This window comes from Siphateles boraxobius, unplaced genomic scaffold (genome assembly GCF_051911475.1).
Source record: "Siphateles boraxobius isolate OS27281-9 unplaced genomic scaffold, OSU_SipBor_1 18, whole genome shotgun sequence".
Classification (NCBI taxonomy): Eukaryota; Metazoa; Chordata; class Actinopteri; order Cypriniformes; family Leuciscidae; genus Siphateles; species Siphateles boraxobius.
In genome coordinates this window covers 4329506-4356914 of record NW_027508788.1, presented here as the reverse complement: position 1 = coordinate 4356914, position 27409 = coordinate 4329506, and the positions used below count along the sequence as shown (strand labels likewise).

Below are 27409 nucleotides of genomic sequence, written 5' to 3'. Positions count from 1 at the left end.
TAACATTAACCCGCCAAATGTGTGTCAGTTTCAGCAGTGCCGTGTAACGCAGTCACTTGAATTTGATATAATATATAGTTTTCAATTGTAGTCTTTAAGGTATCTGAAATTATACATTAAGTGCAATTTAGTGTACTGATATATACAAAACGCTTCCAATACTCTTTTTCCGCAGAATAGATACACGATACAAGCGAGTTGTGGCACAAACCCACCTGCCCTCACTCACTTTTTTCATTTATTCCGGATGACTATTGTTGATGTTACAGAGCTTGAATTTCTGCTTGGGATTATGCATATTGCTCATAATTTTACTCATTCCCACAGATTTTGTGCTTATCCAAAGTGCATGCACATAATACCACCTCAGTACTAAATTGAGTTCTTTTTCACTGCTTATTGCGTTTAAATAGTCAAATAGACAAAATAATGTCAAAATCCAGGTCTTTTTGAATATTCACATAAACAGTCAGTTATATTTTAAAGGGATAGTTCACCCAAAAATGAAAATTTCCCCATGATTTTCTCACCCTCAAGCCATCCTAGGTGACTTTCTTCTTTCAGATGAACACAATCGGAGTTATATTAAAAATGTCCTGGCTCTTCCAAGCTTTATAATAGCAGTGAATAGAGGATGAGATTTTGAGGCCCAAAAAAGTGCATCCATCATCATAAAAGATATCTACTTGGCTCTGGGGGTTAATAAAGGCCTTCTGATGCGAAGCAATGCTTTTTTGTAAGAAATATATCCATATTTAAAACTTTATAAGCTAAAATAACTAGCTTCTGACAGACAGCCGTACGCATTCATTTATGACGAAAGAGTAACCCCTGACCCGATGCATGACATATTGACGAACGCGGAAGTACGGAGGATAGAGCAAAACACAACAACGATCATGAATTAGAAGTCTAAAACGAGAATTTTAAAGAGAAATATTGGAGGATTTCGATATAAGTGAAAAGGAGCTTGAGTTTGTTGCCCAGCCCTATTTGTTTGAACTGCGAGAGCCGTCACAGCTTACACAATGCCTACATCCGACGTCATACACCAAAAGAGTTACCCCAGACATGATGTAAGTCGACTTGCATTGGCCATCTGCCTGAAGCAAGTTATTTAATATTATTATTAAAATAACTTTTCATAGTTATTTTACTTTGTAAAGTTCTAAATATGGATATTTTCCTTACACAAATGCATGGCTTCCCTTCAGAAGGCCTTTATTAACTCCCGAAGCTGTGTGAATTACTTTTATGATGGATGGATGGATGTACTTTTTTGGCATCAATTTCATTCTCCATTCATTGACATAAAGCTTAGGAGAGCCAGCACATTATTTAATTGATCTCCGATTGTTTTCGTCTGAAAGAAAAGAAGAAAGTCATATACACCTAGGATGGCTTGAGGGTGAGTAAATCATGGGGTAATTTAAATTTTTGGGTGAACTATCCCTTTAATTGAACATAAGAAACGTATGTGTAACAGTATAGTGGGTCTGTGTGTTAGGCTAGTAACTTTGGAAAACCACTAACCACAGTGGCTGGTAAGCAAAAAAGTGAATGTCAAGAACTGTAAATATATAGGTGGTTGTAAAAAGTGATCTGAGGCAAGTTAAGATTTGAAAAGTTCTCTCATGCAAAGGTCATCAAAGCGTTCCATTTTCCTCATCTGAGTTTGACCTTTAGCTACGGGGGCTCTCAAGTGGGTGTGAATTACCTACTTGCTTTAATGGTCAGAATGTCACCAAATTTTTTTTTCTTCTACCAATGAGTTAGCTCAGGGCTATTCAATTCATTTGGAATTGGGGTCAGTTCATGAAACTGAGGCCACGTTCACACGAAGCCGGTGCGTTCCCTATCCGATTTTTTTTTTCCTCGTTCTAAAAAAAAACTCTGTAAGCACGGCATCGTCTCAAGAAATATCTGCGTCCACACGAAACCACTGAAACCGACTGAAAACGGTGTAGTATATATGCCAGACCAGTATGGGGCGCTGTAATTGTGCCACAGAGATACACTATACATGGAGAAGAAGACTTTGAGCATGCGCCGACACGTGATGTGATGACATCGTCGTTTCACAAAATATACGGATTGGCTGTACACACGAAACCGCAAGGGTGTCGTTTTCAGATTTATCCACTTTGGGACCCGGTTTCAAAAAATAGCGGTTTCACTCTCCCAAAACGCCGGATCCGTGTGGACGAAACGCCAATACGATAAAAAATGTATACGTATACAGCGAAACGCGTCTTCGTGTGGGCGGGCCCTGAGGCAAAATAAGGGGCCGGAGAACTGCGGCATAATAAATATATTATAAATAGTTTTTCCCCTTGAGAAATACAATGTGTGGCGGGAGTGCTTGACAAAAGACCGAAATGAGTGACTGTCACATTCAATGCGAGACACTTAAGAGCCCTGATTGAATATAGTGAGTCTCCACAACGGATTGAAGTGCGCTTCAGAGTGAAGACTGTGCGCGAGCCACAAGAGAACACAGTATCCGCACAACTGATCCTAGCAGCAACGAGCTTTTTGATCCAAAACAACACATTTCAGCACTAGATCGCCTCTTATTTAACAAACGAACGAAATAAATGCTCTGCTAGTTAACTGGAGATTTTTTTTTTTATTTGTATTGGTACATTCGTGCCGTGAGATGTTTCAAAAGTGGTGGGGACAATATCGACCTTCGCAAAAAATTTCCCACCCGCAAATTATGCCTAAAGGGCCAGTTCAAAATCCCTCAGGGGGCTAATTGAATAGTTTTAGTGTCTGTCATAGCATAGCTCACCCGTTTGGCGTCGAATTCAGCTCTTCATTAGTCTAGACGTAATCATCAGCCAGGCGATCAAGAACACTTCTGTGCTTCGTTAAGCTTTTATTCATTTCTCTCAGCAGGCTGAGAAACCAGGAAACGTTTCATTGTTTTTAACAAGTCCTTGGTGGTCTGCATTAAAGAGTCCTTTGTCAAGAAAGCTATAAACTTCACATCGAGAGTGTGGGGAATCATCTGAAGCAATTAGTTTCCCTCGACCTGCTCCACACTTCCTGTGAATTAGTTTATTAGTCTTGTAGAGACAGTTTCTTGCTTTACTTTTTCTTATTTGCGTATTAGCTGGTACATATTTGACACTTATTGGACTGTCTTTCACAGGTCTGGAAACGTGAGCGAGTTGGAATTTGCTTATTTCAGTGCCAAAAGTAATGAAGCTTCACAAAAGTGACCGAGACGTTAAGCCACTAATGTGGAATTTCGCATTCTCATTGAAAGTGTGGGAGAACTTTTCAAGAAGCATGAAGTTACTCTATTGCTCCCGGTGGAGTAAAGTTCCACTCTCGTACTTTAATCTACCTGAAACTGGTGAATCAGAATGACTCCACATCTCTTGATATGACTGTTTGAACATCGCCTGATCCAAGGAATCTTTACGGACAAATGTTGTCTACTAGATATTGGTTTTGGGTCCATTTTGCTGATGTGACCTAATGGATGTGTCATTTGGCTAAAACAACCCTTCTTTCCAAATACCTCATCGCTTTATCCTCTGTGATCACAGAAAGTCGGAAATATTATCCAGCCATCAGAACAAGAGCAATCCTTTTGTGGATTTTCAAGCTGGCTCCGACATCTTTCATTTTCATCCAAGAGTTTTATTTTACAGATATCCAGACCTCTGAATGTCTGGGTGCGTGTGTGGCGGTTTGTGCCTGTGTAAGTTTATGCCTGTGTAGGTTTACAAATTGTCTGTTGCGTTTCCTGCAGTGTTGTGGTAGCGTGCTCTTGGCCTGCAAGCTGGTCTGTGATCAATTGTTACTTCAGAATTACAAAGTGAGAGGAAATGCTTACCAACAGTTACACACTTCATTGACTTAAGATACCGCTAACCAACAGGGCCACCTCAGGTTTGTTCAGTCGATTTGATCCTGTGGAAGCATTTGAAAACGATTAAAGAGGTGATGGTTATCAGATTTCCTTCTGGGATGCCAGTGTTGTCGTCGTTAATTCCCGGTCAAAATGAGTTACGAACGGCTTGTTTTAAGTTGTGTGCCAGTGTCAAGCGTATGATGTAGTGGAGGGGGGAAATGGCAGGGACAGTTGTCTTGTTTTTCTCACTTGAAATGGTCACAATTTAGAAGCAAATTTGGAAACCAAGGCAAATTCCATTAAATCTGGCAAATTGTCAATAATTAGTCGGCATAGATGCCTTCTAAGATCTCTCAATTGCCTCATAGCCATTTAATATTAGTGACGTAATCTGATGGAATGCTAATTTTTGCAATCAACATATCACTAATTTCATTGTAGTGTGTAGTATCTATTATAAGCGCCCAAAGAAATTATAATTTTTTTTGTTTATTATTCATTTAATCCATTTTGTTTTATTATTTTTTAGCCTTTCAAAATTAGTGTTGCAATCCTCATGTCACTAATAGTTAGTGTATTAGCAGCACTCAATAAGATATTTTTTATGCTATTCTTTTTTTTAAATAACTACATTTTTATTTAAAAATAAAAAAATATTTAAAATGTACTAATTTTAAAAAAAAATTATTAAAAAAAATACATTAAACTTTTCTTCAAGAAAATTAGTTATTTTAAAATATTGGTTTTATTTTTAAGTAAAATATTATTCCAGTTTAAATAAATGTTTTTCATTGTTTGTAAAAAAATAACATGGATGCTGTGTTTTTAGGTTTGACTGCTGTTGGTGGCCTCTCCCTCATGGGTGGTGGATATCTCCCTAGCAGCACGGCTGATTCCCTGGCCGTACTGGCTGCTTTCATCTCCTCGGTCAACATCGCTGGTGAGTGCACTGAACACATGATACCATACCTACCAACACATCACTAAAATGTCAGAGGCTAAAAGTCGAGTAAGATAAAAGATGCGAGCAGGTGAGGGCTCTGCACTCGGGCTGACTGCTGCCCTCTGGCTGCCCTGCATCTTGTGTTCGTGAGAAGAGTGGCGTATTCCGTTCCTTCCAGGTGGAATAGTTTAGTCCGTCAAACCTCACACCTGAAACAGGAAATGTCAGCGCAGCAGTTTTGCTTCAAAGAGCCTCGGTCATGTCATAAATCAGGCTCTGCTCAAAAGCAACCAATAGTGTCATTAAGGAGGAAAAGGAAAAAATGTCTTGAAAGTGGCCAGGTGGCCAAAATGCCATCCTGAATCCAGTGACCCCTTCATCCTGAGTCTTGGTATGGTGGGCCAAGAACCCAGTCCAGGTCAGAGGGTGTGTTAGTGATTTTAATGGCATGCTACTAGGTTTTTACAGACATTTTTCATCATGCTACAATAACAACTTTTTGATATGTGTTCCAGCGCATAAAGTGTCTGAATTTATATATTTATCTTCACAGAAGGCAGGTGTTTAATTTCAGTTGAAAGATGTTTTTTTTGTTATTTCCATTCCTCATACATGATGATGTTTCATCCCGCAGTCCCATTAACCATAATCCTTTGGAAGTTAGAAATATGGACATTCTGGTCGCTTTTTCCTATCCCTTAGTATTTTTGACCATTTTTATTGTTACAAGTGCATGCAGGGAAAAAATAACAATTGCCCTTTCCAATTTAATTTCAGTAAAAGACAAGGAATTTATGGTGAACCTGCTCCATTAATGACAGGAATGAAAACATATTTTATTCTTTGGCCCCGGCTGTAATGTCTGGATATCCTTCAGATTTAATTGTGGGAAAACGGAACGTTCTTTCTAATGCTGTATATACATTGTGTTCAACCGTCTGAGTGGATTTACTTTTTAAATATTTTACCGGGATCCTCAGAGGAACGGGTCACTAAGGTTTGAGTGAAACTGGATATCTGTCTGAGTTTAAAATTAAAAGCTTTGGTTTGGTAATCGTCCTAGTAAGTTGCTTTGCTAGGGCGGCGTAAGCCAGGAAAATGAATGTAAATGCAATCACATGGCAGTTTAAAAATACTTCACTAATGAGCAGCAGATGAGTGACTCCCGTCAGTCTTCGTGGCATCCTTCTGCAACTCAATTTAGAACTTTTTTTTATGTAAAATTTTATATTATTATTTTGATATAATGGTATAATATAATTTGATGTATTAAATATAAATAATGTATTACATAATTAATTAAAAAAAATATGCATGCTTAGGATGAAGTCAACTTAAAGGGTTAGTTCACCCAAAAATGAAAATTCTGTCAGTAATTACTCACCCTCATGTTGTTCCAACCCCGTAAGACCTTCGTTCATCTTCGGAACACGAATTAAGATATTTTTGATGAAATCTGAGAGCTGGATCACTCCTTCATAGGCTTCTAAGGGATTGAAACTTGCCGCCCCCGAAAAGTTATTAAAGACATCGTTAAAATAGTCCAAGTGACTACAGTGGGTCAGTCTTCAGTTTATAAAGCGACAAGAATACTTTTTGTGTGCAAGCCTACTGAGGAGTGATCCAGCTCTCAGATTTAATCAAAAATATCATAATTCGTGTTCCGAAGAAGAACGAAGGTCTTACGGGGTTGGAACAACATGAGGGTGAGTAAATACTGACAGAATTTTAAATTGTTGGGTGAACTAACCCTTTAAGATTGTGTACAGTGTATATAATGTGTACTTACTATCTGTTTGTTTGATCAGGTGGTTTCTTGGTTACTCAGAGGATGTTGGACATGTTCAAGCGGCCCACTGATCCCCCAGAGTACAACTACTTGTATCTTCTTCCTGCTGGTTTTTTTGTTGGAGGTTATGGGGTGGCTCTTCAAAGTGGCTACAATGTTGAACAGGTAAGTTAACAAGCTGCATGATTTGAAGAGTTTCTGTTGAGTTACTAAGGTTCAGACTTGCACTTTTCAACATGGCAGAAGATAAAATATGAAAACATCTGTGTTGAAGGCATCGTTGTTAACTAAAACTCAAACTATTATACATAACTTGTCAATTGAAAAAGTTAAAGTAAAATGATTAGATGGAAAAACTTAAACTTTAACATATTCTAGTTAGTTGGCAACATATCTGATTTTCGTTTGAGTTCTAAAAAGTAAAACTGAAATAAAATAATTTTTTTAAAAAGATGACAAAAGCTCAAGAAATTGCTAAAACTTAAATGAAAATTTGATGCTATAAAAATAAAAGCTAATTCAGTATATTTATAATTACTATAATAGTATATAAATAGTACTAAAATAACAATGGTTGAAGGAAGGGTACACAATCTAGTGACCAGCTTATCAAAGTTGCATAAAATGTTCAAACTATTAAAAATTATTTCAATTGAAATAAAGCTAAAATTACATAATGTAAATATTAGATGAAAACTTAAATGAAATTTAAAAGATTTAGAAATGTTGTTTTGGGAACTAAGTGAAAATTAAAACTAAATAGAAATATGATTAACAACATGTTAGTTGTGTTGTAGTAATGCAAAAGAGAAATGGATTCTTGAGGATATGTATCCTCACTTCCTGTGAACCTTCTTGTGTGCAGATGATGTACTTGGGCTCCGGCTTGTGCTGCGTGGGGGCTCTGGCGGGTCTGTCTAAACAATCCACAGCCCGTCTCGGTAACGCCCTGGGCATGATCGGAGTGGCCGGTGGCATTGCTGCTACTTTCGGAGCGTTGAAACCTTCCCCTGAGCTCATGGCTCAAATGAGTGCGGCCATGGCGGTGGGTGGCACTGCTGGTGAGTACGTGTGTGTGCTTGTGTCTGTGTGCATTTCTTCTTTAGTCAGCAGCCTTTGAACCTAGTGTGTGTAAGTAAATTGGAAGTGGCCTTGTGATTTTTTTTTTTTTTTCTCGCAACCCCAGGTAATGGTCATCAGGTCATGTGAGTCACACAGCGCGGTATCATTCTTTGTAGCCAGTCATGTCTAATCTAAATTGCTAATTATTCCTGGAAACCTGCTGGAACGTAGTTTAAACCGTCCCGACCAGCCCCAGCTCAAACCATAAGTCTGCTTGATTCCAGATGCTTCCTTCCTGAGGTCTCAGCCCGCCCAAATCATGCCCTCTACACACCCTTCCCCCAACCTGCACTCCAGATTCACATCAACACACACACCACTTCATTGGATGTGACCCGCTTACCAGCAGGCCTGAATTCCCCTTTCTTGTTTGCTCCACCTTTACAGGTTTGACCATCGCTAAGAAGATCCAGATCTCGGACCTGCCGCAGCTCGTGGCCGCTTTCCACAGTCTGGTGGGTCTGGCGGCCGTGCTCACCTGCGTGGCCGAGTACATGGTGGAGTACCCCCACTTTGCAACTGACCCTGCAGCCAACTTCACCAAGATTGTGGCCTACCTGGGGACCTACATTGGAGGAGTCACGTTCAGTGGATCTCTGGTGGCTTACGGCAAACTTCAAGGTCCTGCTTGTTTGGTTTGATGATAACACTTAAAGGGTCATGAAACTCCCCTCTTTCAGCTCAAGTCTAGCTCACAATATTTTTTGAAAAATGCAACTTAAATGGGCGTGGATGGCTGTGAGAAGAAGGGAGGGAGTGGGTGTGGCACGGCAGGGGAGAGGGGGGAACTGTCATCAGCCAGTGGCCCATGCATATCGAATGTCACTAAAAATCAGTGGTAAACGTGAGGAAATGCTAGATTTTTTTATAGCTGGCAAAGTTAAAGTCTAATGAAATACACTGACACTTTATTATTGTCCTTTCAAAAGTAACTGAATGCCGTGCTACATAGCCTACAGTAATCGTAATTCCATTTAAAACATATTAATGTACATGTCTAATTGTATTGTCATTATAAAATATAGTTGTTTATATACACACTATAAATGCATATATTTAAAATTAAATAATTAATTTTCCGCTTAAAAAAAAAAGTTCCGTGCATAGCCTATAGATCTACACGCCCCCTGAACCCCAATGACATATATTTAATTACACGAATTAAGCATACAATTGAGGTATTATCGAAATATTTCAAATTTTAATAACGAGTGTTTATTTAACAAAAGGCAAGTAAAACGATCAGGGTTACATTTTAGACACCCACATACCTCTGAAGGGATAGAAAAGTCCTCGGGACTTGGTAACGGATTACTCGCAAGACGTAACTTGCATTGGTCGTGAACAAGGCCGAAGTCCACCATTCTCCAGTTCTCAAAGCTCTCTCGGGTAAAATGTTTGCGGCACACGTACAGATTAGATGTGTCCGTGGTTGATGGCCAACCAACCGCCCAGAGCCAGAGTCTAGCCCTGGCAGCATCGCGGGGAAATATATTCAACCCACTTTGACTTTTGCACCACGAAAATATAAACTTGCGTCCCATGATTGTCTCTCTCCTCTACTACGCGATATCACAGTTTGACATGTCTGTCATTGGAAAGATCCACGTGGTGTGATGAATAATTAAGAGACAGTGTCTTCTCATAGGATAATGAAAACTCAGTCTCATTAATAATTATGAAAGACCGATGAGTCATCAACGCACTAGACAGTGCTCTGCCACGTCACAGCCTGTGCTGAAGATATTAAACCCGGGAGACGAAAATAGCGGAAAGAAACTAAAATTTAACCATTTTCACCCTACTATTAAATCTAACAGATGCTAACATTGTCTTCAGTGGTGTTCAACACACATATCTCTGTTACAATCTCAGAAAATTTGGTTTAGGGTTTCATGACCCTTTAAAGGGATAGTTCACCCAAAAGTGACCAATTTTTTTCATAATTCAGTTGCCCTCATGTCCTTCAAAACCTGAATGACTTTCTTCTGTGGAACACAAAAATAGATCTTGACTGATTTTTCACTTGTGGGTGGCACGTTTCTTTTCTGTACTGTTCCCAGTAACAAAAATAATATATATATATTTTTTATTATAAATAGAAAGTCAAATAAATAATGTAGTAAACATTCTGTTTATAAGCGATTCTCATTACAAGTACCTTCCCAAATGCACATTATAAGCGACTCAAACTCAAATGTGTTTGTGTGTAGCATAATTTATGTGTAGCATAATTTACTACGCTCACATATACAGTGCCACGCTTCACTCTTAAACATGCTGCTTAATTAAATCAGAGCCTTTGTGATTTGATTATCGCCCTAAACTACATAGACCCATGACAGCACGATTAATAAAAATAAAACAGAATTTCTAAGCCCTTATTTTCTGGTGCGGCTTTGTTTGTTAACTCACCATCCCACCGGTGCCGCACATGCCTCATGTTTAAAGCTTGGCCAGGCGGAACCTCTCAAAATTTGGCACTAATTAGTCCCTCCGCCCCCCCGGTCATTTTCCACTTGTCCCTCAAAGCTGGGACGCATTATATTCAGAAGCTTTCCCATTCCTCCACCACTCTGAAGCCTACAGGCTTGCACTGATAAAATCGATTTGAAGTCTCATTTTTATCCTTGTGAGTTTTTCTTTCAGTGTAAAAGGGGGGGTAGAATGCTGTTCATAATCGCCCAATCCAATTGTATTGCTAACTTGTTACGTGTGTAACTGATTTGGTAATTCGGTAAGTGTAATTTATTCGGCTCCTACTGAGTTTTTCCTCCATTCACATACTTTATCTTGCGCTGATGATATGTCTCGCACGTATTATTATAGTTTACAGAGCGCTAGCAGATGCTTAAAGTGCACTTAACAACATGACATGCAGTTGTGTACCTTTGTTTAAAGCTCAGCTCAAACAAGCTTCTCGTTTCCAAGAACTTCTCCTCCTAATTTCCTTTCACTCATCACTTTCCCAAACAGCACGTCGAGTCCATCGTCTAACCCACTTTTTACTTAGACTCAAATTGTTTTGCTCTTCTCACTTCACCTCCTCCTCGTTCAGGTCTTCTGAACTCAGCTCCCCTTATGCTTCCTGGTCGTCATGCGCTGAATGCCACCCTCATGGCTGCCAGTGTGGGCGGCATGATCCCCTACATTCTTGATCCCAGCTACACCACTGGACTGACCTGCCTGGGCTCTGTGTCTGCACTCTCTGCCGTCATGGTAAGGGATTCACAGCTTTCTAAAATCTGTCTGCCAGGTTGTCTTTTATAAGAAATTATAATATGATTTCTTGAGTGTTGTGAGGCAGTTCAGATGTGGATGTTTGGTTTTTGTTTTATTTTTGTATATATATATATATATATATATATATATGGTGTCATTTGTTTCTTTATTCTTTTATTTAATGGTAGCCAGTAAAATGTACACAACATTTAAAGTGCGTAATCAAACAGTATTTACTCTAAATTCACTAAACAACAGAAAATATGCTGTCCATTGACAAGACTGTCGGCTTTGGAAGACTCGAGGGGGAATTCTGAAAATCAGTCTGTTAAAATGCCCAAATATAACCTGATCAATCGGCCAATATATTGGCCTTCTGCTGGCTTAAGTAGGGACAGTCATTTATAAAATTGCTCATTTGGTTAGTCATGGTATGAGGATGTAGAGATTAAGATTTTGAGTGAGTACGGTATATACAACTTATGTTCAGCGCTTCAGAACGGCGGGCCATCGTAAAGCCCTCAGCTCATGAAACCCATCTCCCTTTGGCTTTAGTTTTATTTGTTTTATAAAGTCCATAAGAGCACACAACCATATTATGACAGATACAATTAAACCACAATGATGAAATTTCGAGTCTCCGTAAACATTGGCATCATGAGGCTTTCATCATTTGTCAATAATTAGGAAGCTGACATTTTTATACAGTTCCTTTTACCTCTGTAAAGAGAATCAATCACCTGCAGTATGGCGTCTGGCTCTTTTTACAGCGATATTCTTCAAGTCTCCATCTTTTTGCTTGTTTGAATGTATTTTTTTACATGATGTGTGGTAGCTGGCTTTGTTCAAGTCTGTTCCCTGAGGAAAGTACATTGTTTGATAATACAGGTCGATATCATGGATGAGAGAAATTAATACTGTGTTTTGACAAAACACCTCACGCCTTAATTGAAGCCCATTGCAACCAAATCTGTGTGAAATGCTTTGCTCTGGCGTGATCTAGATCGTATTTCCTATTTGCATCATCACCCAGTGTGTAAATGAACAGACTTATTTTATAGAAACGAATCGCGTGTACAATGCTCATACCTCGGGCTTGTGGTTTTTCTTTTGGTGGACTTCCTTTTTGTTTAAAGATGGAATCGAGTTACTGTTGTGCTTTGCTCACTTGTCATCAATGTAACCTTTGATCTCCACCCTTTTTCCTCTCCCTGACCCCTCTTTTCTTTTTCTTTGTAGGGCCTGACCCTGACAGCCGCCATCGGAGGGGCAGACATGCCTGTGGTGATCACTGTGCTAAACAGCTATTCTGGCTGGGCCCTGTGCGCTGAAGGATTCCTGCTCAACAACAACTTACTGACCATTGTGGGTGCCCTCATTGGCTCTTCTGGAGCCATCCTGTCCTACATCATGTGTGTGGTAAGTTCAGTTCACTCCATGTTTGATTTTGTTCACACCTCTTTAATGAAGTAGTTTGTGGCTTAATGTGATTGTCTGAATGGACATTGTGGTTGTTTTCATTCATGGAAAGTGACAGCTTGTGGGCTGGAGAAAAAATTGCCACAAAGTATTTAAAATACAAAATATTTGTATATAAATGTTTAAATATGTATAGATTTATTACAGTTATTTATTATTTTAAATGTGTACACACACACACACACACACACACACACACACACACACACACGCATATATATATATATATATATATTATTGGGGTAGGTAAGAATTCTTCTCTTTCTTTTTTTAAAGTCTCATGGCTGCATTTATTTGATAAAAGTTTTTAATTCCTGTGACACAGCTGAATTTTCAGCACGTCACATGATCCTTCAGATATCATTCTAATATGATGATTTTGTGCTCAAGTAACATTTATTATTGTTACTGTTATTTTGAAAACAGTTAAATGCTTAAATTTGGAAATGTGGAAACTGATATGCTCTTTTTTTTTGCATTCTATTCAAAAGAATCCTGTTAAAATGTGTTTATTTAATATTTAACTTTAGTAACAATATAAATTCATTTGCTGTCACTTTTGATCAATGTAATGCATCCTTGCTTAAAGGGATAATTAACCCCAACATAAAAGTTTTGTCATTATTTACTCATTAAGTTGTTCTAAACCTGTGGGTTTCTTTCCTCTGTTGAACACAAAAGAAGATATTTTAAAAGATGTCGGTAACCAGACAGTTGATGGTAGCCATTGACTTCCATAGTGTTTTTTTTTTTTACTACTATGGAAGTCAATGGCTACCGTCAACATTGATTACCAACATTCTTTAAAATATAATATTTTGTGTTCAACAGAACAAAGAAACTTACAGATTTGGAACAACATGAGGGTGAGTAAATGACAAAATTTTGGACACAATTTCATTTTTGGGTGAATTATCCCTTTAATGTGAAAGAACCTCACCGACCTCAATATTAAACATCAATGTATAATGTATTTAAAATGTATAATATTATTTTAGGTCAGATTGGAACCCAGATGCCTTTGTTATCAAAGTGAAAAACTTAACAATTTCAATAAGACATAATGACAACTTTTGCTTTAGATTTGTTTACTTGATTTTAGTTTTTTTCTAATTGTAATATTCAACTTGGACCTGATCAGCAAATAAATTAATCACACAGACTTAACAGTGTTAAAAGGTCATGTTAAATCATTTGTGGAAAACCTAATTAATATTAGGTTATAAAACACATGTGTGCGAGTCTAAAGATCTTGGTCACAAAGACTGGGTATATCTTTGTAATGACTCTCATGGCTTGTACAACTCTGGGATTTGGGAGTTCAACACCATGGTTTTCTTTTGGGATGAACGGATGGTATTATTTTGTACGTACCAGCTTTTATTCTTCTCTCACATGCAAATTCCTCTTGAGTCATTTTGGCTATCTGGCACGCTTAATATCCTGTTAATAATGTCTAAATGTCATATGGACAGGCATATATATCCTTGACACAATCTTTCTTTCTTTTCCCGCTGAGAAGCGGACTTCATACTCTGCAATCTGATTTCCAATCTCTGGGTGTCTTTTCCTCTCTAGGCCATGAACCGCTCCCTGGCAAACGTTATTCTGGGTGGTTATGGCACCTCATCCACTGGCACTGGCAAGCCCATGGAGATCATAGGTACTCACACGGAGGTCAACGTGGATCAGACAGTGGAGATGATCAAGGAGGCTCATAACATCATCATTGTTCCAGGTAATGGAGACCCTTTGTAGCCTTGCACATCTGAATCTCCTTGGTTTACACTAGATCTGCATTGTCCTGTCAATGACTTCAAACGATCTTTATGTTATGTCTGTTAAAGCAACCTTGGTTCACCGCCATTACATCACTGGTAATTTTCTCACCCCTCCTGTGCGGGATAAACCCCCTAGAGAGCGCCCTGAGGCATGCTGGGACATGTTTTGAGGTGGTTTTGAATTCTCACATGTTTTTTTGGGGCCCATTTTTTATCAGTCTATTTGGGTTCGACTCTATGGTGTGTGTTGTGGAACGGCGTGGTTGGCCTCCTTTGGCTTTGTTCGTGTGAGCTGAGCTGTGGTGGGTGATGTCAGGTTTATCTCTTATGGCACGTTTCTTTTGCCCAGCTAGAACTGACTGATCAAGCAAGATGTGTCAGATGAACTTTAACTGTTTTCCTTTGATACAAGTTCAGTTGGCAAATAATTTTGTTGGACTCGTATATCTCAAGTGAATATATTTCTGTGGCTGTTTCCTTAGCAGGGGCCTCCGTAATGGCCTCCAGCAACGGCAGCAACTCACGCTGCTTTTTTCTTCGCAACAGACTGTTTTATCGTCTGACAGCAGGTCGAGAACATCAAGACCTTGGAGGCGACAGGACAGTGGAAAAGACCAGCGATTAGATGTGGGAATATGAACCGAAAGAAAAGAAGAAATGATAATAATCGGTGCAGTCCAGAGTAAACAAGACTGCAGGGCCAAGCACAACAGAGACGGCCCCTTTTATTTAAAACAAATGGCCCTCCAACAGGCTCTGAGGCATCCAAATGTTCCCCTCTTGACCATTGCTTGTTAAGCCACTGCCAAGATGTCTGAGAGAGCCCTGTGCTCATGGACAACACAGGCCTGGCCACCGTGAAGACCATTAAAAGTCATTCTGGCCGGCTAGATAATGTTAACTTGACTTTTAAAACCCTGGAATTAGAAACAATGTAAAGATGCCAATTAGGGCCTCACTAGATATCGTTTTGGCATCGACATCGCGATGTGCACACATCCACAATGGTCATCTCGCAGTATGTGGGATGTCAAGTATAGGGATCGTGGACGGACCAGGCACCACAGTTCAAAATGCATTCTCAGATGAATTGTATAGTTTAACCATTGTAGAGCGAAAGTTTATCACTTGCATGTGTTTTAGGTCATGTCAAGTGATTTTAAACTACTTGAGAGCAAGAAGACGTGCGCACACAGAGCATCATTGACACCAAGGGAACACCAAATTCCGTTGTCTTCCATGTCTATTTGTGCTTGAAAAGACACATGCACGCAAAATTATGTCAAAATGCCCGTCTCTGTGAGTATCCGCCTAAACAGTCGCTCATGGCTTACGTGAACGTAAATGGAGGGAGAAAATGGATTGTTATCCTTATATTGGATCCGTGGGCTCGGTCTTAGTGACAGCAGCCTAATATATTCCTGCTGCTGTCTGTCATTAACGTTAATCAATTAACAAAATACAAAGTAAAAATCATTTTTGTAGCTTTAACCAAGATGAAATATATTTCATTTATACATTGAAGACTATGCAGTGTTATTTTACATTTGATTATTTCATTTCTGTACCTGTTCTGGTAGACTTGCCTGAAAAACAAAGCACTGTTTATTTCATCTTTGTTTTATTGAATTTATTTATGCTTGTAATTTGTCGATTTATTTTCTATGCAGATTCACTCCCTACAAAATCACCCCAATCATCCTTTAATGATTAATTCTTTCCAAATAGAACTATTCAAGTCATCTGGTGAAATGGTTTACATATCGCTATATATATCGCAGAAAAACTAAATATTGCAATGTCAGTTTTTTACAGTATTGTGCAGCCCTTCCCAAATGTTAAAATATGGTAGCTACACTACACTTCTTACACTGGCCCTGGCCGATCAGACCATCCTTATTATTGAGCCCTTGATTTCTAAAAAACATATAATTGAACCCACTTAAGTTTTCTCCCCTCATTGACCGCTAAATCCATCCATCAGCCGTCATTGCGTTGTCCTTTTTTTTGGTATATTTTGAGTGGGGTTTCCTTCACTGCTCAGTCCTTACACTGAGTAAGCAATGGCCTTGTTTCCATTTCCACATTTTTGTATAATTTAAGTAGTCAGTCACTTTTGGTGATTGAAAGCTGTGAAAACATTTAAGACTTTTCTGTTTAAGCTTGAAGTTTGCCAGCCATGGCTGTTTTCCCAGGGTGAAATGTCTTTCATTAAAAAAAAAAAAAAACCTGCAAAAAATCATTAGGAGTGAGGAGAGTTAGTCAACATGCACAGTGACATGCTTGTTTAAATGGGAGGATTTGAATGTTGTTGTAACTAGCCTATCAGAAGGCTTAAAACTGACTGACGTGTGGAATTTATATTCCTTTTCCTCACCGTAGTGCTACATTGTTTATTGATGAAAGATTGAGAAGTCTTTTTAAATTGTTGCATAATGCACATTACTCTTTCTGATCCCAGTTAATCTTATTCTGTGCTGCTTTCAAAGTGCACAAAAGGTGTACAAATAAACACTTGTGAAATATTATGAATTCTGGTGCTGTAGATTCATCAAAGATGCATTTCAACATGAAGCAATTTTCTCTTTTCTGTTTGTTTATAATCCTGCAGATCATTCAAATTTTAATTACTTTATCTTTGAATTGTAAATGAGTTGGAGCAGGTTGCTTGCTTGCTTTGCTTTCAAAACAGATTTTTCCTTTTGTTTATAAATTGGGATTATTTATTTAGCCAAAATCAATTCACATGACATATTGTGAAAGATGAGGTTTGATTACTAAAAGTATAAAAATGATTTGTAGGGATCATGCAGAGTTCATTAGTTTTCCAGTGGGAGTCTCCTAGGCTTCAAATAATAGTAGCAGATGTTTTTTTTTTGTTTTGCATGCATGTTTGGGTGTGTTCCGTATTTAATTGGTGTGTATTTTACTTCAGGTTATGGTCTGTGTGCAGCGAAAGCTCAGTATCCTATTGCTGATCTTGTCAAGTCACTGTCTGAGCAGGGCAAGAAAGTCAGGTAAGAAACATTCAAGCATCTTCAGTCGTTTTTAAATCTTAACTGTTTAACTGTGATTTGACACCATGATTAAGCCACGTGTGCACCACGAGATCTGTGATACCAGGAGAAAGCTATCCGTTAACATTTCCCATTGATCTCAGTGATAGTTGCTGGACACCCCTTATTAGTAAATAATGTCCAATGAATTATTGAACTAGGATGACACTTGGAATCTCTCCTTTGTCCAATTCCTCACTCTCCCAGGCTTTTTTTCATAGAGGAACTTTAAAGTGTTATTTTAAAACTTTGTTTTACTTCTAATCCATAATTCACGTTATCCGTAAAATATTTTAAAGCCATTAATAAATAACTATATTATTATTGTTTATAATATATAATAATGTTCTTTTATGTTCTATTAATGTTCTTTCTGTCGGATGTTTTTCTACCCGGTCTCTTTAAGTCCAAAGTTAAGCCAAAAATATTGTGTGTGAGTTTTAGTCTCTGAGGGGGTCTGAGTCTTGTCAGTACGGCTGGATTAGTGTTTAAATGGCTCACTACTAGTTGCAGGTCACTACTAGTTGGTAAACCTCTGAACGGCAGCCTTCTCTCTGCATGTCGGACTCCTCCATTTCAAAGAGTGCTTTTGAATATCGTCATTCAGTTGCTCTATTGTCTGGGGCTTTTGTTGCCTCTCCAGTGTGTGTAATGCCCTGTGATCTGAGAGCACCGTGTACCCCAGGCCTCCCAGTGTTGTGAAAGAGCTGGTGAAGAGCAGAGCGATAGGTGCGGGCTACGTAATACTTTCCACAGACCCAATGATGCCTCTCAGGTTGCAGGGCGTGGAAAGACTGAGCCTGACCCTAGAGATGTTTCACCAACGTTTTTTTTTTCTTTTTTCTAAGATGGGACTGTAAAGAAGTGACAGGACATGATTGGTGGAAAGGGAAGTGGGATGGGGGAGGGACCCGAGACAGATTCAAACCTTGGTCGGACACACTTAAGCGCCACCAAGTTGGTCTGTAATACCTGGACAGAGATCCATTAGCTTTACTTTTGTTTTCAATGGTAGTCACAATTTTAAGAGCCTAGTAAGACACACACATACTATAATGAAAGTTTGCTATTTATATTTACATTTTAGTTTTTTGAAGGTGAATTAAATTTTTTTTTATGTTAAAGTAAATTCTCTTAACCCAGTTTATTGTCCATTCACTATTGTTAGTATGTCATTCCATCAAAGTATTTAGTTCGGTCCGCTCAGATCCATCAATTACTTTCCAGCTCAACCTTATAAAGTTTACTGTGTCCAGCTCAACCTATAGCGTGAGTTTGGGGCGTGGCTAATGTAGCAGGCAAAGCTATAGGGTGTTTAGCTGCTGTGGTATGACTGATGCAATGCATGGGAAAGACATTCAGCTTCAGGTACAGAAGTGCAGGCCAAAATTCTCTTCATTTATACCTACCAACACCTGCTTCGAGTTGGATTTTTCCTTGAGATGATGAAATACCAATCCTATTGAGCATCTGTGGGATGTGCTGGACCAAAAAGTTTGAAGCACAGTGTCTCCACCCCACAACCTACAAAACTTGCTGCTAATGTCTTGGTGTCACATACCACAGGACACCTTCATGGAGTCAATGCCTTGGTGAATCGGCGTTGTTTTGGCAGCATGTGGAGGAAGGTGATCATGTTTGGCTCATATGTACATGTTTTGGTTCTTTTGCTGTTGTAGGCAGAACCAAGCATTCAACAGCCCCGTAGTATAAAATATAGTAACGCATATTGAACTGTAGTTCTCATACGGACAACACCAGTTCAAGATCTGGCTTGTTACATTTCACAAAACCGTTCTTTTTTTTCTGTCCCCATGTTCTTCTATTCTCTCTTCTCTCCATAAAAGCAGCAAAAAGGCCAAATTAGAGATGTGGCCAAAACTTTATAAATGGGCATCTGATTTGAATGTACTCTTTGTATGGCTACAGCTAACCACTGTGGCCCTCTCTCTATTTGTCTCTCACTAGATGGTGTCAATGCTTTTGTTGGCCTGTTCCCACTAGATAGTGGTTGTCAGCACTAGCCTGGTTTCACCACACTCTTGGCAGTGAGAGGAGCCAATTATGGCATCATCTGTGACTTAAAGGTTTCCTCAGAATGTTTTAACAAAGGGACTCACACACACAAACACGTTTTAACCAGAATGTCATGGTGTGCTGCCAACCCATCTTGTACACTTAAAAGATCAAGTAATGGTCACATAGTGGTCAGCAGTGCAGTTTTGCTCAAAAGTGCATTGCCGTTTATGGAGACTGTTGCGTCCTGCATCAGATTATTGTTCCCTGCAATTTTATCATGAGCTTCAGTACCATTTCCAATAATGCAGTTCATGGGAAATTAGATCTGACAAGGTGTCATCTGAATGAAACAAATTGACAATTTCAACTTGACTGTTTGTCACAAATGCTAGATTCCCGTTTTCTCTCTCTCTAGAGCTGCGGGCACTGTGTGATTGTGGAGGAGAGAAGCAGACCGGAAGCTTGTGTAATTTTCGTTCATTTGTTTGATCTGAGAGCCCAACAGCTGCTGCCAATTAGAGCATTTGCAGTTGATTAGAAGGGAAGATGGGTGGCCAAATAGTGGACAGATTAGGTAGCGCACCCGCCGCTCTCCCCCTCGCTTACTTCAGGATAATTGGCTATGGGTGTTGCCCTGTTGAGAGGACTTTGGGTAGACTGTCTCCTTGTCATTCCCATTATGTTTCTGTCCATCTCTCCATAAATATCATTACATTTGTTTTTGCTGCAGTGTAGAGTTTGAAAGATTTGGTTGAAAGTAGTCGTAAATTTAGGCAGGAAAGCACAGCGGTCTAAATTTCCTTTGAAAATATCTGCGATAGCTTGCTGCCCAGAGCATGTGTTGGTTCAGCGTGGTGAAACACAGCGTGATGGTGATGAGAATTGCAGGACAATCGTGCTGGTTTGGATGGGATGGCTGAGCTTGGACTCATTGTCCGCCCAGACTGTTTTGCGCGCACACTGCAGCTGCAGCTTATGTAAGCCAGCGTCAGAGCTGATGGACAAACCCCATGTCTCAAAAGTTTTGAGGCCTGTCCACTAAAGTTTATTTCTGTTTGGTTTATTATTGAACCTTTTTTCCTCATTTCCTATTTGATAAATAAGTTTACTAAAGATAACTGATGAACAGATGTCGGATTTGATGGAAAGCAACTGCAAGAATGATGTGGTCTTTGTTTTGCAAGTGGTCACGGCACATCTTGTTGGAAAAATAGCCACCTTCATCTGAACAAGACCACTTTTTCAGTAATGGCTTAGGGCATTTTCTGCAATGAGGTAGTGCTGGCTTAATTTCGATGAGGAAATAATTGACAATAGTGTAAAATAAAACTAATATGAGATCAAATAGTGTGTAAATATGTTGTGCAAATTGGCCTGAATGCTCGGGAAATTGACTAATTATAAAGTAAACAACTTGGGCATGTTAATTTGAATAAGGTCAGAAGTGAAGTGAGCTAGTTTTAGTGACTGGTGAGGTAAATTGGTTAAACACATGCACATTCATGCTTGCGATCATTACCCTTGTGATGATTCTACTATTTAGTTATTTAATGGGATTAGGGCTGCAACTAACGATTATTTTGATAATCGATTAATCGGACGATTATTTTTTCGATTAATCGGATAGAAATTAAATTAGATTTTTTTTTTTATTATAACTAAATAAAACCGTAAATCAGGGTATTTATGTGAAAAAGTGTACTTTAAAAAGTGCAAAAGCCACACATTGAGTTTTACTAATATCAATATTTGCATTGTTTTTAATGATAATTGCTGATGGCAAGTTGACAAACATAATTATTGTTAAAAAAAATGATATCCAACATATTATGTTTTAACACAATTTTTGTTAAAACAAATTTACACATTAAATGGCTGTAACATTTAGACATGTTGTTCAGATGTGAATATCTGAACTAAAAACAAACTAAAAACATCTAAAATATATAATTCATTTAATTTTTATTTAAAATTAATTATATATAAGGAATATAAGGATAAAGAATATAATATATATTATATATATAATATATAAAAGAATATAATATAAGGATAAATTGATTAAATAAATATAGAAAGACTGAAAACAATTGTGTGAATGTAGAGCCGCAGTAGATCGCGTTTGAAAAACAATTAAAACTTAGTAGACAAATGCTATAAAAAGAGAACGGAATGGAGGTAACGTTACCCAGCAAGCTAACAGGCTTGAGTAAAGGACAGGAGAAATTATGCATTAGTGCACAAGCATTCGCTGAAAACCACTGAGTACCGTGACTAAAAAACAATATTTTACTGCTGCTGTTATTAACTGCCTTTGTATTTAATGCTTCACTTTGTAAACACCGTTTTAATTTAACCTATTTCTGCGGTAGCGCTATTTTAATCCATCACTTACGTTGCGAGCGAACTGATTGCACAACCTGATGCTCGAGACAAAATACAGACATCCCGGAAGTCCCGGGAGTCTCCCGCATATTGATTGCGGCTCCCTGATGCCCGCGAATTAGTTCAAACTCCCGAAATCTAGAGCGCGCAAGCAAGAGCGCGCATGCGAGACAGAAGAGACTGCTCCAAACCGTGTAGCGCGCGCGCTCGGCAGAGCGCCTGAGGGAGAGAGACCTTGCGTGTGTGTGCGTACCAGTAAACGCTCCCCGTGACGTAAGCAGACCAACTAATCGATAATGACATTCGTTGACAACGATTTTCATAATCGATTATAATCGATTTTATCGATTAGTTGTTGCAGCCCTAAATGGGATCCATGTGGTTGTTTAATATCTAATTAATTAAGAAATATTATTTTCCGAGCCTCCTTGTTTTGTTTTAATAGTTGTCTATTACTTTTTTTTTTTAATATAATTAAAAACAGCCACACAGATATCATTAACATATTCAATAATTTTATGTAATTAATTAATTGTTTTCTCTTTATGGTTTAAATATGTTTTTATTTTATTTTAATATGCTTGCCTTTAAATGATGTTACGCCAATCTCTATATAATATGTTATATATATAAAAAAATCTCCCAAAACTACATTTCTTGGGTCTGGAGGTTGATCCTTTTTTTGTTTATTTTTTTTTACTACTTAACCATACCTGTGCTGTCCAAAGCTGTTTGGATAAAGACCATATTGTTTCTTTTGGAAACAGTGATAGGTTATTTATATATATAAAAAAGTTTAGGTAACTTGGCTTTGTTACAGTTAAACTTTAAAATAGTAGTATTGGTTTCTTTTTGGTTTAAAAGCATATGTAACTGTAGTGTAAACATCAAATAGAAATGGAACTCAAATTTACATCAGTTAAAAAAGAAGGAACAAATGCAGGAACATCACTTCCTGTCTCTCTCCTAAGCCTGTTGGTTGTGATCTGTTTTTACAGTGAAGTTGTAAAGCTGCTTACGTGGCCTGAGGGTCCACTCATCTTCCTCAAGCCATTTCCCCTGTGCTCATGCACTTTACTACCTGGCATTAAAAAGATACCCTCAGCCACTGCTTATTTCCTTCTCTGTTAACCTCTTGCAAACAGCCTGACCCCAAAGTACGTCTACTTAACTGTTCAAAGACTCCTGCTCATGGTGTATGAAAAGTCATCCTGACCTGCACTGCCAGAAAGTGCTTAATTTGGATGCCTTATGTGTATCAGGAGATCCAAGAGGTCACGTGATCTATATTGTGAGTTTGTTGTGTGTTCAGGTTTGGAATCCACCCTGTGGCTGGTCGTATGCCGGGCCAACTGAACGTACTGCTGGCTGAAGCTGGTGTGCCATATGATATTGTGCTGGAGATGGACGAAATCAATGAAGACTTCCCTGGTATGATATCCATTTTTGGTGTTTTTTGTCCTTTTGGGGGGGGGGGGGGGGGTGGCTGTAAAATTCATCTTCATTTTCATTATCTATTTTTCAGAAACTGATCTGGTTTTGGTAATTGGAGCCAATGACACGGTTAACTCAGCAGCCCAGGAGGACCCCAACTCGATCATTGCTGGCATGCCTGTTTTGGAGGTCTGGAAGTCCAAGCAGGTGAGCATATTATTAGTTGTTCAAATCTGACAAGCTTTAAATATAATTATTGTCTTATGAAAGCACTTCTTTGCTGATTTCACACGATATACACTACCGTTAAAAAGCTTGGGGTAATACTTTTATTCAGCAAGGGTGCATTGAATTGTTCAAAAGTGACAGTAATACCATTTATAATGTTAAATAATTTCAAATAAATGCTGTTCAATTTATCAAAGAATCCAAAGAATAAATGGCACAACTGGGTTCAACACGGATAATAATTAGAAATGTTTCTTGATCACCAAATCAGAATTTTTGAATGTTTTCGAAAGGATCATGTGACTGGAGTAATGGCTGTTGAAAAGTCAGCTTTGTCATCACAGGAATAAATAACATTTAAAAACTATTTTAAATTAGAATACTTCACAATATTACTGTTTTTACTGCATTTGCTCAAATAAAGGGAGCCTCATCAGACCATCCCTCATTTTTCCACCCAGAGCGATATGAAAATCTCCATCCCATCCCCACAGCTGGTTCCCACTGTAACCACGCTACAGTCCAGGTGTATCTTCAGCAAGACAGCTTCACGCTGCTTTCATTAGCGCTGACTCGCTCTTTCTGGAATGATGACATTTCAGAGCATCCGACTAATACTTTCCCTAAAATGCTGGGCTGGTGTGCCTCACCACATGACAAGCCTATTGTAGCCAGACCTTCTCTGGGGAAATCATTTGGAGTACTGGGGCTTGACGTTTGCAAATGTGTAAATATATAGATCTTCTCCCACGAGTAATTGCGTGTAGCTTGTTAACCTGTTCCATAATTCCTTATGGAATTTACAAACACTAGAGCTTTGAACTAAAACCTTCCTTATTTGTAGCAACTTGGATGTGTAGCCTCAACAAGAGCACTCGACCAACTTAGAACCTAGTGACGCTCTTGATTGACACAATAGCACAGCAGAATATGAAGTTTGATTCATATTCGATTGTCTACGTTGGTTTTGTTATACTCAATCTCGTGCAACATCCACCCCTGCTGATTGCTCCCAGCCTTGTTAGAGACCTTCATGTGTAACCTCATTCCCAAATGAAACCAGCTGCCCTATGAATAATTTAACAAAAGGATGTTGTCCTGTCCTGGGGGATGCTGAGCCTGGGTAAAGTGGTCACATGACTCTTTGAGAAGAGCGGTTGGGTTTGTTTGAACGCCATCCCGATCACCTGCCTCGCATCGAACATCTGCAGGGCTTTTGAGGGACAGATTATGATATTACAAGGATCCTCCTGCTGATTTTGAGGTCTCAAGATGAGGGTCAATTCGTTCCAAATATCTTTGTGTATTGAATAACACTAAAGCTAGACCAGCGGCAAGGGCTCTCCTCTCTGGTTTTACTTATTCAATTACCAAGTGTTCCTCCTTCCCAAACAGATGCTCCCAATCAAAGCACTGCTCTCTACGATTTTCCCAGAAACGGCTCAGCCTAAAAACTGGTGTTTGAGACACTAATGACTCTTAATTTTGTAAATGGCAGATACTTAAATAGCCATTACATGTTGGAAGCTTGGGCTCTTTTTGCGCCCTCTTGTACAAATCCTAAAGCCATTCTCCCTGCAACTTCATGTGCAGGTGCATCCAATATTTTTACAGATATAATGTTGAAACGGATTGGCATTTTCCTCAACTCAAAGGAAAATGCCATTGATAATCTTAAAGGCAACATACAGGATTTTATTTAATGTGAAATTTCTATCTTGTTCCATAAAGTACCATTCTTTGTTCCCCAATAAGACAAAATGCATCAACCTCTGTTTTCATCCCTCTAGATCATCGTGATGAAAAGATCTCTGGGAGTTGGCTATGCCGCTGTGGACAACCCTATCTTCTACAAACCAAACACATCCATGCTTTTGGGAGATGCCAAGAAGACTTGTGATGCTCTGTCTGCCAAGGTCCGTGAGGGCTAGAGAGAAAAGAGAAGATCAGACCTTGCTTTGCACCAGATGAGTCACAGAGATGAGATCGAACAAACCCAATATACCCTTAGATATAAATTAGCACTAATAGAATCAGGCTCTTAATTACACTCTTTGTCCATTTTCATTATTAAACTGTAGATATGTAGTTTATTCTGTATTTACAGAACTTAGTTTATTTTTCTTTTCATTAAATGTCTTTTTTTGGTCCCCGATTTAAATAGTTTAAAGGGGAAAAAGCATTACAGCATCACATTAATTAGCATTAATAAATAAAGCCAACCAGTTCTCATCTGGTTTTGTATGTATTATAGTTCAATTTTTATATAGCATAGCAATCAGTTTTTAGAAACAGGGTGTTAGTGTTAGCATACATGTTACATACATGCATATGTGTTGGCATACACTAATTTGTTTGAAAGCCCAAAATATATGCTTTTTCCCCCTTTTTCTTGTTTAATTGTTTATATCTTATGAACTTACCATGTGCATTAAGTGACCAGCTTGTGGTATATGGTGGTGTTCCAAGCAAACAATCAACCTTTTTAGATGCAGCATAGAGGACCATTTCCCCGTACAAATCTTTGAAGGATCGCTGCTGAGATGAAGTAAAGTCCTAGCTAATATCACTAAAGATTTACGCACAGAATCCCAAACACCTATGGCTCATCCATAAGATGATATGTATTCCCCAACCACTCTTAATTCAAGTAAATGTCACTGTAGTGGTGAAAGTTAGTATGAGTAGTTACTGTATATCTGCCCTGTTGTCCTCGCAAATTTGTTCCCAGCAGTAATCCTCTGCAGTATTTGACAGGGATTTGAACAGATGTACTGTAATTTACCCACTGGGATTTAATGGAATAGATCCCATGAGATACAGGAACCAGACCATTACAACGACCCTACCTCTCCACAGTTTCAACTCGACCAAAACAATCCCTCACCTCCCCGATCTCACACTCCTCCGCTTATGTTCACCTCTAGCTGGGCTGCATTGGGCACGTAGTTTGTTCCTCGATGTAGGAAGGTACATCATTCTTTGCAAGAAAGCTGCAGCTTAGATGCTGAATATCATCTGATTCAGGAATGTTTGAATATGTGAAAAGTAAGGGAATCAATTGCTCCAAGGGAAAGGAATTATTTATCAAACATCATTTGGGTTAATACAGAGTTTAGCATTCCCTCCCACTTCATGCTTTGATAAATCTGCTTTGATGCAATACATGGGAGGGAGGATGGTCTTCAGATGTTTCATTGTGCCATGGTGAGGAAATAATGTCATACTGTGAAATGTTTTTTCTCTCTTCACTGTATCACAGAACATCCCTCTTAATAAACATCCTGATAAGAGAACCGATGGCACGAACAATCATTCATTTCTCTATATTGCATGCCTTCAATGTTGCGGGCACCACAATGCCTAGATTGGGCTGTTGAAGAAGCCACTTGCATCTTCTGATGAGTGAATATCTGCGCACAAGTGACAGTGATTACCCATTGTCAGTTTCATGGTTACCTGAGTTTTTTCCTCCCGTTTATGTCTAGAATTAAGGGTTGAGATGGTTGCTCTGATATCAATTCCATGTGGGTTCTTTCACCTTTGCAACAAATGGCACTCAGACATGATGGTAATCTCCATGCACCTTCTCCCAATCTCTCTTAAGAGGTGAGGTATTTTTGGGAAAGTGCTTTAAAGAGTTTCAAACAAGCTTTTATTTATCTATTTTGAGTCAAGGTATGGGACATTTGTGACATGGGCAAAACACATTCCAGCCATTACTAGTTAATTATTTTTTTATTGTGGTTCTTCATGTCTTTTCCATCTATCAGTTTTAGCATTTTATGTGCTTTATCTCTCTTAATTCCAGCCCTTCCAATGTCCTGGAGGCTCTTGTAGATGTTTGTGGCCACACTAATAGGTTTTGCAGAGAAATGACCTGATGTCTCTGTAACTTTCTGAAAGCAGTTTAAATGGGCCTTCATGACTGTTTCATTGCCCTACAAGATATCTCCAGTGCTGAAAGTGCTGAACAACACCAGATGAAATATGATTGGAGCTAGCTAGGCACGCTGTGTTCCTTAACCGCAAATGTGAAAATTACTGTGTGGTTTGTCTCAGTGATGTCAAAGGATGTGGCTT

General features: G+C 38.8%; 1 protein-coding gene across 1 annotated transcript in view; it reads left to right on the top strand.

The window, feature by feature from the left end:
• Positions 1-26622, top strand: part of nnt (nicotinamide nucleotide transhydrogenase) — a 44118-nt gene extending 17496 nt beyond the window's left edge. Inside the window, exons 12-22 of the mRNA XM_077232936.1 lie at positions 4698-4808; positions 6620-6765; positions 7466-7661; positions 8110-8343; positions 10781-10941; positions 12184-12363; positions 14002-14161; positions 17140-17221; positions 22977-23095; positions 23190-23305; positions 25117-26622. Coding sequence (XP_077089051.1) covers positions 4698-4808; positions 6620-6765; positions 7466-7661; positions 8110-8343; positions 10781-10941; positions 12184-12363; positions 14002-14161; positions 17140-17221; positions 22977-23095; positions 23190-23305; positions 25117-25257 — 1646 coding nt within the window. The 3' untranslated portion in view covers positions 25258-26622. The remainder of the gene's footprint in view (positions 1-4697; positions 4809-6619; positions 6766-7465; positions 7662-8109; positions 8344-10780; positions 10942-12183; positions 12364-14001; positions 14162-17139; positions 17222-22976; positions 23096-23189; positions 23306-25116) is intronic.
• The last annotated feature ends 787 nt before the right edge of the window (positions 26623-27409 follow it).